General features: G+C 52.5%; 6 protein-coding genes across 6 annotated transcripts; 4 read left to right on the forward strand and 2 right to left on the reverse strand.

The window, feature by feature from the left end:
• Positions 1-390: 390 nt before the first annotated feature.
• Positions 391-1412, forward strand: B0T23DRAFT_372955 (3-hydroxyanthranilate 3,4-dioxygenase). The gene is made up of 4 exons (XM_062836766.1): positions 391-507; positions 574-746; positions 812-887; positions 949-1412. Exons 2-4 carry the CDS (start codon positions 715-717, stop codon positions 1381-1383), a joined length of 543 nt encoding a protein of 180 aa, XP_062695154.1. The 5' UTR covers positions 391-507; positions 574-714; the 3' UTR covers positions 1384-1412.
• Positions 1413-1414: 2 nt separating this feature from the next.
• On the reverse strand, positions 1415-2767 carry B0T23DRAFT_451276 (uncharacterized protein). The gene is made up of 4 exons (XM_062841115.1): positions 2584-2767; positions 2279-2415; positions 2008-2219; positions 1415-1952 (listed from the first exon to the last, which is right to left on the reverse strand). Exons 2-4 carry the CDS (start codon positions 2362-2364, stop codon positions 1525-1527), a joined length of 726 nt encoding a protein of 241 aa, XP_062695155.1. The 5' UTR covers positions 2365-2415; positions 2584-2767; the 3' UTR covers positions 1415-1524.
• Positions 2768-3722: 955 nt separating this feature from the next.
• Positions 3723-4478, forward strand: B0T23DRAFT_372959 (uncharacterized protein). The gene is made up of 2 exons (XM_062836767.1): positions 3723-4155; positions 4226-4478. The coding sequence occupies exons 1-2, from the start codon at positions 3748-3750 to the stop codon at positions 4433-4435; spliced, it is 618 nt and encodes a 205-aa protein (XP_062695156.1). The 5' UTR covers positions 3723-3747; the 3' UTR covers positions 4436-4478.
• Positions 4479-5556: 1078 nt separating this feature from the next.
• Positions 5557-7413, forward strand: B0T23DRAFT_426068 (PWI domain-containing protein; the record flags this gene model as incomplete). Its single annotated transcript, XM_062839953.1, has 7 exons — positions 5557-5660; positions 5780-5870; positions 5944-6108; positions 6200-6268; positions 6341-6615; positions 7134-7320; positions 7384-7413. 7 exons carry the CDS (start codon positions 5557-5559, stop codon positions 7411-7413), a joined length of 921 nt encoding a protein of 306 aa, XP_062695157.1.
• Positions 7414-8936: 1523 nt separating this feature from the next.
• On the forward strand, positions 8937-9446 carry B0T23DRAFT_426069 (uncharacterized protein; the record flags this gene model as incomplete). Its single annotated transcript, XM_062839954.1, has 1 exon — positions 8937-9446. One exon carries the CDS (start codon positions 8937-8939, stop codon positions 9444-9446), a length of 510 nt encoding a protein of 169 aa, XP_062695158.1.
• Positions 9447-10477: 1031 nt separating this feature from the next.
• B0T23DRAFT_372964 (uncharacterized protein) lies at positions 10478-11897 on the reverse strand (the record flags this gene model as incomplete). The annotated part of the gene is made up of 2 exons (XM_062836768.1): positions 11351-11897; positions 10478-11264 (listed from the first exon to the last, which is right to left on the reverse strand). Coding segments are annotated over exons 1-2 (920 nt in total), but the record flags the coding sequence as incomplete, so codon positions are not given.
• Between the last annotated feature and the right edge of the window lie 318 nt (positions 11898-12215).

The raw sequence follows: 12215 nt of genomic DNA on the forward strand, positions 1-12215 counted from the left end.
CGCCTCGTGTCCCATCAGATGAAAGAGGCCGGGGACTGAAGTGTTCCGTTGGTGGAACCTCGAGGTCGGAGCTGGAGTTTCGCACGTTGTGTTCACGGCCAGAGGAGACATTGAGCACCTGAGAATACGCCTGCAACGCCCTGCAGCTGGCACGAATATCGTAAACTCGCTATACCAAGCTAGTTTGAGCAAGATAAACAGGGGTCTGGCATCCGAACAACAACACTCATTGAGGGGGGGAACAGACTCGTCTGGAGTTCGTTCGGCAGGCCCTGGTATCCCCTCCGTCTGACAGCGGGCATCATCTGGCGGGGCATCAAACGGACAAGTGGGGTACTACTACTGTTGGGATACCTGCCGGAATTTAGTTTATGGTTTCTAGCGCTCCATGTTGTTCGAAACTTCCATTACCTGCGTATGGTAGTAGACATATCTGGATTCGTACTTCTATGGTCTTGTACAAACCCATTTTACAGTCAACACGAAAGTTCGAGTACAGTTAACTGGGTATGCGTTTTTCCCGGCCCCTGCCTATATCGTTAAAGTGCCGGGATAAGCTGACAAAGCAGTCAGCTGTTCGCAGTTTGAATCATCCCATCGTCAGCGTCATACCTAACTTGAGGATCTTGGAGGTTGATTTTAGGAGAAAAGAACGATAAAAGAAAGAAGAAGAACGAGTCATAGTGATCACAAACACAAATCAGGTCTTAAACAATGCTTTCCTCACCAGTAAACCTGCCGAAATGGTATGCATCACCATCAGCCACATGTAACCCCTCAGCGTATCAGCTTGCGCTCACAGCTTACACAGGCTCGAAGAAAACTCTCACCTTCTGAAGCCGCCCATCAACAACTACTGCGTTTACAATGATGATTTCACCGTCATGGTAAGTAGCAACTCGACTGCAGGTAATTCTGATTCCGTTCGTCACTAAAACCCCCCCACAGATCGTTGGTGGCCCCAACGCCCGCACAGATTACCACATCAACCAAACCCCCGAGTGGTTCTACCAGTACAAGGGCGCCATGATGCTCAAGGTGGTCGACGACGGAAACTTCAGAGATATAATTATCCGCGAGGGCGAGATGTTCCTCCTGCCAGGCAACACCCCGCACAACCCGGTGCGGTTCGCCGACACGGTCGGTATCGTGCTGGAACAGAAGCGTCCCGCCGACACCATCGACCGCATGAGGTGGTACTGCCAGAACTGCAAGGAGATTGTCCACGAGGCGAGTTTCCACTGCACCGATTTGGGAACGCAGATCAAGGCGGCCGTGGAAGCCTTTAAGGGTGATGAGCAGCTGAGGACTTGTAAGAAGTGTGGTGAGCTGGCAGATTGGTGCCCCAAGCCTGGATCGATCCAGGATCCGAATGTGCAGTGAATGGAAGGGTCTGCATCATGGCTTGGGGGTTCATGGCCTTATCGAATGTCCGCCCTGCGAGCGTATGTGGTATAGAATCTATGTACATCGAACTACACTAGGTTATATAAGGGTGGGCTATTTTCCATGTTCGTTCGGTGTTTACGTCTCAGCATACTCGTACGAGCGGGTAGACTCCTCGACCGCGATCTCGATCTTGGCTTCCTCAATCTCATTGCCATCCACACGGATACCGGCGCGCATGACATCACCGGGGACAACTGGGCCAACGCCCTTGGGAGTGCCAGTCAGGACGATATCACCGGCCTCGAGCGTCATAACCTTGGAGATATCGCTAAGGATGCGGGGAATCTGGAAGAGCATCAAGTTGGTGGAGTCGTTCTGACGAACCTCGTCGTTGACCTTGAGATAGAGCTCGATATTGTGAGGGTCCTGAATACGGGACTTCTCAATAAGCTTGCTCATGGGCAGGAACGTGTCGAATCCCTTGGCAATGTCCCAGGGGAGGCCCTTCTTCTTGGCCTCATTCTGGACATTGCGTGCCGTCATGTCGATGCTGAGAGCATAGCCTAAAAGAGAAAGGTTGGTATTTTGACTATGGATAATGGAGTATGGAAAACTCACTATCAATGGCATCCAGAGCTCCCTTCAAGTCCGAAGCGTCATGGTCTCTGACACGCTTGCCGAGGATAAGAGCAAGCTCAACCTCGTAGTGCATATCAACACCACGGGGCCGGATGACGGGTCCTTCTCCGGGAAGGATGATGGACGAAGGAGGCTTAAGGAAGAAGAAAGGCTGCTTGGGCTTTGCGCTGTTCAGCTCCGTGATGTGGTCCCTATTGAAAATGAGTCAGCTATGTTCAGATGCGTTTATGGCGTACTTATGCACACATACGCATAGTTGCGGCCAATGCAGACAACCTTGGAGGCCTTCTTGAGCGAGGCCATGGTGGTCAATCCTCTCCTGAATGTGAGGCTCATGTTGCGACCGGTTTTTGGCTGGTTAGAGGTATATAGAGCTTGTGAGACTTTCTAGACTTTGCTTATCAGTATCAGGCTTGGGGGGGGGGGGGGGGGGGTTCCATTGCGTGCTGAACTGCACGCAGGCAGTTTGCGGCCATCTTGACTGTGACGCTGGAAAAGATGTCCCGTACAAAACCGATCAACCTCCTTCTTGCCCTGCTATTGGCTGGGACTCACCTCCTCGCTCTAAATGCTGACAGCTAAGGGCCTATCTAGATTGAAGCTCTGCGTAACGCCGAGAGGATTCGGGACACGTACGACGGGTTTATCGAGACAAGCACGACGACCGCTGAGACGAAAGCTTATACCTAGTGCGCTGAATACTACTAGCTCTAGCTACAGTACCAGCCAAGGAATCGTCTTGGCAGCAATAGCCTGAGGATACCTAGTGGAGGCCGGGGATCGGCCAGCTCACACAAGGGTCTCGGCCCCGAACACGGAGGACATGCATCGTTCAAACGTACCTCTCTAGTTGTTTATCATACGCTTTCCTAAACCATTACACTTAGTGAAACTCTAAGGGCGGGAAGTGGGGAGCGCTACTGAAAGTGTGGGGAAGCCCGCTCGAATCGGTGGTTTACCGGCAATGCCAGGGATGTCCAGAACGCCCACGCGACTACCCCAAACCGCATCCTGCCTCTACCTGGCTAGCACCGCGTTGGGATGTCTCCAGCACAGCCAGGAAGAGACGTCCCTCCCCGTCGGGCATCCCTTTATGAAAAGACCTCCCAGTTGCAAACCGACAGTCCGTTCCCCCACTGCTTCCTTCTCCTCACCGGACACTCATTTCAAGGTCGTACCTTATAACATACGCGCGCTCGCACCCCGCCACCACACACCCTCTGCGCTCGCTGGATTCTTTCCATCCATTCGGTCAGACGGTCTGCAACCAGGCTGGTGACAAAGCGGAATCGAACAATTTGGGGGTGGATTACCATTATGACGTGAACTTGAAAGCGGCTTTCATATTGCAACACTGCCGCTCATCTGCGGCCACTTTAGGTCACCCGGCCGCTTCCTCTTCGTCTCCTTCCTGGATCTCCCGATTTTCTGCCGCTTTTACCTGCAACAAAAGAAGAGACACCTCTTGCACACCGTCCACTTGTTCCAGATTCATACATACATTCTCGACCCTGATCCATTCGTCTCGAGGGCGACTAAAACTCCCAGGTGTCCTTATTTCGGAGTCACATCCTATCCTACAACTCTAGACACGTATTCATTGGATGGTCGCAAATCGACCCGCATTCGTTAATTGAGTTCAAGGAGTGCACACGCGACAATGGAGAGCATCCAACTTGCCCAGATGTTGGCCGATCTTAGCGATCTAAATGCGGCTGTATGTCTCCTTTCCCGTCCCCACAGAACTTGACGAACAAGTCCCCCCTATCGGCGTCGCGCGCATGGCACTGCTGTTGGGATCCGCTCATGTTGGATCATTACTCTCTGACACTCTCGCCACAGCAAGAATCACAGGCCGCACTTGCGGTCGTCAACGCAAACAAGAGCGCCAGCCAGCCCGCTCCAGAACTGTCCCATCATCTGAAGCCATCAACCGAGCAGCCTCCCATCCACCCTAATCAGCATCAACTCCATCACCAACGTGTCGCTTCCGCAACCTCCCTACTCTCTAGGACGGCCTCGCCCGCCAGGTATGACAAATACGGCCGTCCCCTTACAACTCCCCCCATGACCCGTACGCACTCGAACCATGGGTCCATTCCCGGCACTCCACGAAGAGAATCTGAGGTCAGGTTTCATGTCCCGATGTGTGGTTCCATCGGAGGACTGGGTTACTAACAGCTTCAGAAAACTACAGCCCGAAGATGACGTTGACCGAGCGCATTCCCTGATGGCATTATACGAGATTCGTACGAAGTTGAAGCAGCAAGACACCACAAGCATCGATAAACTCAGAGACAAGATAACCGCATTGCAATCCCGCTACCAAACGGAGAAGAAGGATGGCGCAGATGCCAAATTAAGTCGTTTCATCTATCCCAAGGCTCAATCGCCGCCACCCTCGTGAACACACCGTGTAGCAAGGTTCCCTTCCGCGAACCTACCTTTTTTCTTCTTCTTCTTCTTTTTTTTTTTTTTTTTTTTTTTCTCTTTTTTAAAAGCTCAAGATCGTTGCATTTCTCATGACCCATATACAGTCACGATGGCAATCCAGGAGAACAAGCTCAGATGGTTTTGCTTGGGTATGGCTTTGGTTTTTCTCGTCTTTTCAGCCTACTGATAGATTCACTCATTGTGGTATGTGAACGTGCCTCTCCCCATGAATCCGTCTTTGGCGTTTGGGCAGGATGAATTCTTACGACGGCTCCGGTGGCAAACGGCAATGTCTTCCGGAAAATCTATTCGGTGTTCTGAAAAGCACGGGGGAATGTCGGTCCTTTGTGGAGGGTATGAACATACATAGTAGACTGAGCATTGAATTATGATTTGCTTACGCCTTGACACCCACTCACTCTTGCAAAAACCTGACACACCCTGCCATCACCACTGCAATGTCTCCGTGAGTATCTCCTATATTTTGCAGGGAAAGCTTAACATCGCCTTGACTAATTGCTTAAACTCCACCAAAAAAATTGTGATCTCGAAGTTGTCCTTCCGGAGGCATTGGAATTCAACAGCTGTTGATGTCATAGCGAAATATGAACATGGACAGTCTCTTTAGAACAGATGATTGTCCACGGTTACCGAGTGTAATATGGCCCATCTTGACTACCAATTTCCAGGACAATTCCAGTCGTATGATATTATACTAGTCACAATCAGTTTCCATCCAGATCGTATTATCCGGATTCCAGAAGGACGATATGCGTGATTGGCTTGCGGTTTCTAGAATATGTAATGCAGCCCCGACCGTCCGTCCATCCACTTCAACCCCGACCCCCGGCCCTGGAGCGGGCCCTTGCAAGTGGACTGCCGACAGCGCGCGTGTGTTTGGCTCCACAGTAAGTTAGTGGGGGATCCACCACAAAACGTCGCGCCCGACGATATCATCTTCTGTTAACTGTCGCTCGCAGTCTGGTGCAACCAATTCAACATCCACATCCTTTCTCCCCTCTGCCGTTTCGACGTTGATCGACTCCCCATCTCACCCACATATTGCAGCAGTATTATCGAAACATACTGCCCACAATGGCGACCGGAGTGGACGCCAAGCTCTTGAAGAGCACCAAATTTCCTCCCGAATTCAATCAGAAGGTGGACATGCAAAAGGTCAACATTCAGGTCATGAAGAAGTAAGTGCACCCAGTCACTGTTACGCCAACAAGCTCGCATCGCTGTGATGCACTGGGGACTTGATTGCCAGGGGAGGATGACTACGAGGCAATTGCTAACACGTCGCGTCTCTGATCAGATGGATTGCCAGCAAGGTCACCGAGATCCTAGCCAACGAGGATGATGTTGTTATCGAGCTGGTTTTCAACCTACTTGAGAGTGGCCGCTATGTAAGTCGCCGACCATCCTTACAACTACCCAGTTCCTTTACACAACACGATACTGACGATACGGTGATGGCAGCCCGACATCAAGTCCATGCAGATCCAACTCACAGGCTTTCTCGACAAAGATACCCCGACATTCTGCAGGGACCTGTGGAGGCTTCTACTCAGTGCGCAGACTAGTCCTCAAGGTGTGCCAAAGGAGCTTCTGGAGGCCAAGAAGATGGAATTGATCCAGGAGAAGGTACGCACCTCCATTCCCTTTCCGATCTGGCAACCTGTGGTGAGCGTTGGTTGACAGTGCTTCCGGCAGCTCGAAGCGGACAAAGCCGCAGAAGAGGCAAGACAGAAACGTCGAGAATTCGAAGGTCGACCTGAAAGGGGCCGCGGCGGCCGAGGAGGCGGTATGGGTGGTGGCCGCGGCGACTCCTGGCGTGGAGGACGCCGTGACGACCGCGACCCCCGAGGGAACATAGGCCGAGGTGGCGGTGGTCGATCTCGCTCACCACCGCGTTTCCGTGATCAAAGGGACCGTGGCCCACCAAGAGGAGGACTCAGAGATTCATATGTTCCCCGAGGAAGTCCGACATTCAGACGTGGCGGAGGACGACGGGACGACAGGAGACGGCGATCTCGAACTAGGTCGCCGTCTGTGCGGTCGAGGTCCCGCTCTCGTTCGCGGACACCCAGCGTTGACGGAAGCCGGCGATCTGTTACTCGATCCCCTAGCCCTCCTCCACGACGGGGACGGGTAAGATCACGTACTCGTTCTCGCTCTCCGATCCCCCACAGGGGACCGCATAAGCGCGTCAGGTCACCATCGCCACGGCGCGGACCCAGATACCGGGGGCGCTCCCGATCTCGGACTGGCTCGGTTTCATCCGATCGTGGCTCTCGCTCCCCTAAGCGCCGCCGTTACTCCACTTCCCCTAGTCGGAGCCGTAGCCGCACCCGGAGCCGCAGCCCAAGTCGGAGCCGGAGCATCACCCGAAGCCTCAGTAGAAGCCTGACTCGGAGTCTTAGTCGCAGTCGAACCCAGAGCCGGAGTCGGAGCCGAAGCCTGTCGAGGGCTCGAAGCAAGCGCTACAGTCGGTCCGTATCATCTACTGGATCTTCTCGCCTTTCCCGATCGCGAAGCCGCACCCCGGTTAGGCGAACGCGTCGTAGTAGCCGCAGCATTTCTCCCCATCACCGTTCTTCTAGACGTCGATCACGCAGCAGAAGCGGAAGCCGCAGTATTAGCCCTCGCCGCTCACGGAGCCCCCACAGACGCTCTCGTAGAAGGGATGACCGAGACAGCAGCGTAGATGCTACGCCCAGGCCCGGCAGTAGAAGCCGCAGGGCCTCTTCTGCGGCTGCAAAATCTTCTGCGCATGACAGATTGGCTGATGATTCAGGCGCTCAAGACAGAATCCGCTCTCCCCGAGACACTAGAGCAGCTGCCGAAGCAAACGAGGTACGTCAGACCACCTGAATGAGGCTCTAAGCTTGGGGTGGCTGGCACTGACCGGCGTTCCAGAATGTCGAAGCCTCTTGCGAACAGCGCTAGAGAGAGTTGAAAGGGGAAAAAAAAAAATCAAGCAGATGAGGTCCTCTAGAAGCGCAGAAGGGAATCATGAAGGCTAACCAGTCGTTTTGAAGATATGAACACAGCTGCTGAGCATCGCTCTTTTGTCGGCGCAAGCACACGCGCACTATCATTTGAGCCTTCCGCGTCATTTTAGCCTTGGTGGATTGGTCAGCCGAGGTGTTGTGAGGTCCTTCCCTTAAAATCCCCTCGTTGATGGCTCCAAGTGTCTGAAATCATATCTAGTCTTCAGGTCCGATGTAGACTAAATACCTTGTATGGCATGAGCACCGATATAACACACACATACAGATGCATAGTATTTTCATGATGTTCATCAGCAGTGAGTTTGGTCTGGTCAAATCATTTTGGTGTTCGAGGTCATCCGAGTGAATGCTACGAAGCATCCCTACAATACACAGATCCTACAGGTGAACTGCGTCAACTCCAGAGTCTCTGCCCTCAACGTGCCGACGATATTTTGAGAGCGATTGCCCATCTAAGTTAGGCCCTACATACACGATATAGTTTCAAGCGAACTTGTTATAACTAGGCCTTAGTACCACAAATGAGCCTTCACTTCAAGGCAATTCCACAGGATCTGGAGCAAACGCCACACTTGATAGTTCCTGCGGTTCCCCCTCATTGATAGCCCTTACCACTCGGACATGGCTACTACTCTTTTCCCCGGCACAGTTGCAAATCATATGGCCGCCGCCGTGTTGTTGTTGTAGTTGTGATCGTTGCTGTTGTGTCATGATTCCCATCTGGTTATGATTATGGCGATGATGATAGCACTGGTAATTATGGTGGTGTGTATGTTGATTATAGATAAGCGTGTTGCTAGTGGCAGCAGCCAAAGGCCCAGGTAGCTCCGACCGTTGTGTTGACGTCGATGTCAGGGACGACGATTTTGTGTGACCATGGCCATCGCCGCAAAGCAATCCCACTCCGACTGTGTCAAATACCATCGTTGATGACAACGACTTGTGTAGGGCATTTGGCCTGGTGTATGCATTGGCAGAGACACTTTGACTTGCCGAGGCTGGAAGCTCTTGGAACCCCGCCCCCATATCCCATATAGTCGTGCTCGAGGCATTGGTAGGCGGTCGAGGAGCATTTGACAACATCGACAACGACATAGGAGAGGGACCCAGTGTGGGCGGGAGCGAAGTTGCTTTGGATCCTGGCGTGCCCGAATATGGCGGTGGTAGTACTAAGTAGTTCCCGCCAGATCCGGATCTGGGGTTAGGATATGTTTGTTGCTGAGGCTGCCGTTGTTCTGTTATTCGATTGGACTTTTCGCTTCCGCCTCCGCCTATAATCTCGTCCAGAAGACCCATGTTCTCCCATGCGGTCGTTTCGGAACGCCGGCCGCTACTGCCGTGATAATTTGAGTTTGACTGCCCATCCTGCTGTACTAGTCCTGGCCCTGGTCCTTTGACAATAGTAGGAGCGATGAGCAACAACTGCCTTATAAAATTCAACTCGGAGACCACAGCACCATGCTCTTTCGCCACAAGTGGTTGTTCGCGGTTGACCAAGTTGCGAGCGTCGGCGACCAGCCATCCCCAGCGGTTTCTCAAAGAGAGCTGAATCTGGCCGCCGTCATGGTCATGATGCCCCCGCGCTTCAGCAAAAGACCCAGAAGACTCAGGCGGCCCGGAAGTCGTCATTTTCTCCAGCAATTGGCATACTCGGGCTATTTTCCCTCTTGCGCTCTCGATGATGTTGATGGTCCGCTGAAAGATGGCCGGTTTTGTCCTCAGAAGAGGCAGGTTTTCGTTACAGAGCTTGATCAAGTCCTCGAGGTCGACGACACAGGTTCGCGCCAGCTCGAGACAGGGGCGGACTGCGGTTACGGTGGAGGTGTGGTCGAGGGGGATATTGAAGAGGAGAGCTTTGTGAGAGGATGTGATGCCGGGGGGTATTTTCATTGCTTCCATGCTGGTGTGGAAGAAAAACACCTAACCTTTAGGCTGGCGGGAAGTGGTGAAAGTGACGCCAGGGGCTGATGATTTGGGATTGCCTAGGTACCTCTTGCAAGCAACGAAGAAAGAGGTTCGGCGCAGCAAGTTAACAAGGATTGGACCCTGGAAATAAAGCGAGAGTCAAATTAAACATGCTCGGACCTTGGACCAACTGTGTCGTGTAAGGAAATGAAAACGAGACAGCGGGGAAACGTGGAAGAACGGTCGGCCAGGTTGGCCCAAGACAACTTCAGCTGCAAGTCCAAGCTCAAAGCTGGGTGGTTCAGAACCCGTCTTTGACTATCGACCTGAGAAGGTGGTAGCCAGACTAGTGACAATGAATGCCAATGAGCTCCTCTAGTGTACTGATTGGCCCATTCTGAGGGTGTTGACCTGAGAGCCTGATCTAATCTGGCTAGGAATTCTTAGTCGAGAGCAGCTGAGAAGGATAGTAACACAGGGGGTGACACATAGGTAATAAAGGCATTCGTGGAAGCATCTACGTAGGTAGCTACCAAAATCTTTGATAAGCCTCAGTTTGAGGAGGCGAATAGTCATAAAAATAAACCGAACATGTTGCGATCAGTACATTACACCTTGGGTATACACTTAGGACGCTTTCAAGCGTCTTTATTATATCTTTAAGCCTGATTCTGAGGCAGTTCTTGAATGGCAGAATGTCTGGATGATTTTAGCCGATATGTTTTCAATTTATTGTGATCCATATCACAGGTTTGTAACGGTCTTTCCTAGTCAAAGCGAGCCGTGCTGGACTGTCCATGCTCGGTTTATTTTTACGACGACTTCAGGAGGGGGCGGACATCCTCAAGGCGTTCTTGGTATTGAATGAGAAAGTTGTGTGACGATGTGACAAAGTCTGGAACCTATTATAAACGCCACAACCGGCGTCTAATGGCTGCCTTCCTCCAACTTGGGGGTCTCACACTCAAACCAATGCAAGGCCCCTGCAAGTCTGCGGCCACGCAGTGTTTACTACCTATGTACATGGGAAAGGGGTACAGTGTCGATGACAGCTAGTTCGCACATGTGAGAGCCTCGCCCGTTACATGCGATGAGGAGGATCGCAGTAATTTAGCCGGAACAAGATAGAGCAATTTGTGATCGTCCCTTGTTGATTTAGAGATTGCCCAGCGTCCAAATATGAAGGTGGAAACCGATGGAAACAGGGACTTCATGTTTGGATGCGGTCAGCAAGTTGACCATCAGATGTTGCTGTAGAGGTTGGCTAACGATAGAACCCCATTTGCCTGCTTGAAAACTGCCAGTTTCTCGCTATCCGAGCAGATGTATTACGCACCCAGTGAAATGTCCATTATCATCGTATGTGTACTCAGTGTCTTTCCAAATTCCCACAACCTAAGCCGAACTATCTCCCGTCGATGAACGCGTGACAAGCTCACTCAGTCCGCCACCCAACCACAGGCGGAACAACCAACGTCCCGCTTGTCTGCGCACTTCCACCAAGCCGCCGTCCATCTTTATCCGTAAGCTTGACCAGACCAGCGGCGCACACTATCCCTTCCCGATAGCTGCGAACTGTGCTGGCCACTTGCTCGTGCCCAGCAACGTGCAACATACACCAGTCACTCGGCTGTGAAAACAGCAGGTACCCAAACTTGGCGCACTCGACGATAACCTCCCGCAAATGACTTTCCTGCTGGAACCGGGCTGGGTTCGAGTCCTCGACAAAGTATCTCAGGAAGCTATTCAGCGCTTGCGCCATGGCAGCAGCTTGGGGCGCGAGCGCCGCGTCTGTTGGAGTCAAGGCGGTCCGCTGGCTGCGTTGAGAGTGCAACAAGAAGGCGGAGAGCACACGCCACCAGTGAATGGCGAGGGTGGAGGCTATTCGAATTTCTGTTACCAAGATGGTTTCGAAAAAGCGGATTGTGGGCGGCGATAATGCTGGAAGCACAAGGGGAAACACGAACCTTGAGAATGCACCTGTCTTCTGACTCCGTGCTCTTCATCCATGGGAATGGACTGCAGAAACGCCGCAACGGACGGGGGAAGCATGGACAGCGGGCTCCGGGCGCTGGGATCAATGCTCGTGAAGATGACTGTGGATAAGACGTGCTGGAGAGCTATCTGCCTTGTGTTCGGATCCAAGGCAAATGAGACGATTGTTTCGGCTGAGGGGCCTTCAGTACTAGCCTGACCCAAGCCTAGTTGGGAGAGGGCCGCAACAAGGCTCTGGCGATTTATACGTGTAGCATCCAAGGGGTGGAAGTGATAGTGGTTCTCGACGTGTTGCTGGATGAGGTGGTGTCGGTCGCGAAGCTCGGCGGCGAGCTCCTGATCGGAGAGGGAATCGAGGAGAAAGTTCTTCAGTTGGGGCATGACGTTGTCGTCCTGCTTTTGCATCCCTGACCCAACCTGTGCGTAGGAAGCATCTTTGGAGGGTGTCATAGCAACTTCGGTAACATCACCATGACCTCTGTGTCTTTGCCTTCTCCTTGAGAAGAAGCAAAAGGCGGCGGCGATACCGAGAATAATACCGACGATGAGGCAGCCGATAGCTATGCCGGCCGCTGCACCAGAGCCCACTCCACCTCGTCCTTCAGCCGGTGCTGGAGTAGTTTGGCATTGAGAATCACGATCGGGGCTGTTTCCACTGACAGCGGGACTGCAGGTTGGCGAAAAGCTAGTGTTGGATTCGGCCTCTAATACTACTACCGGTGCCGGTGTCAATGTCGATAGGAATGTGATCGCCTGGCTTTTGTCCGTGAGAGTGGTTGTAACAATTACCGTAGTAACTAAAGGCTGTGCCATAGTGAAAGATGAAGAGGACAATGC

This window comes from Neurospora hispaniola (assembly GCF_033458365.1).
Source record: "Neurospora hispaniola strain FGSC 10403 chromosome Unknown B0T23scaffold_2, whole genome shotgun sequence".
Classification (NCBI taxonomy): Eukaryota; Fungi; Ascomycota; class Sordariomycetes; order Sordariales; family Sordariaceae; genus Neurospora; species Neurospora hispaniola.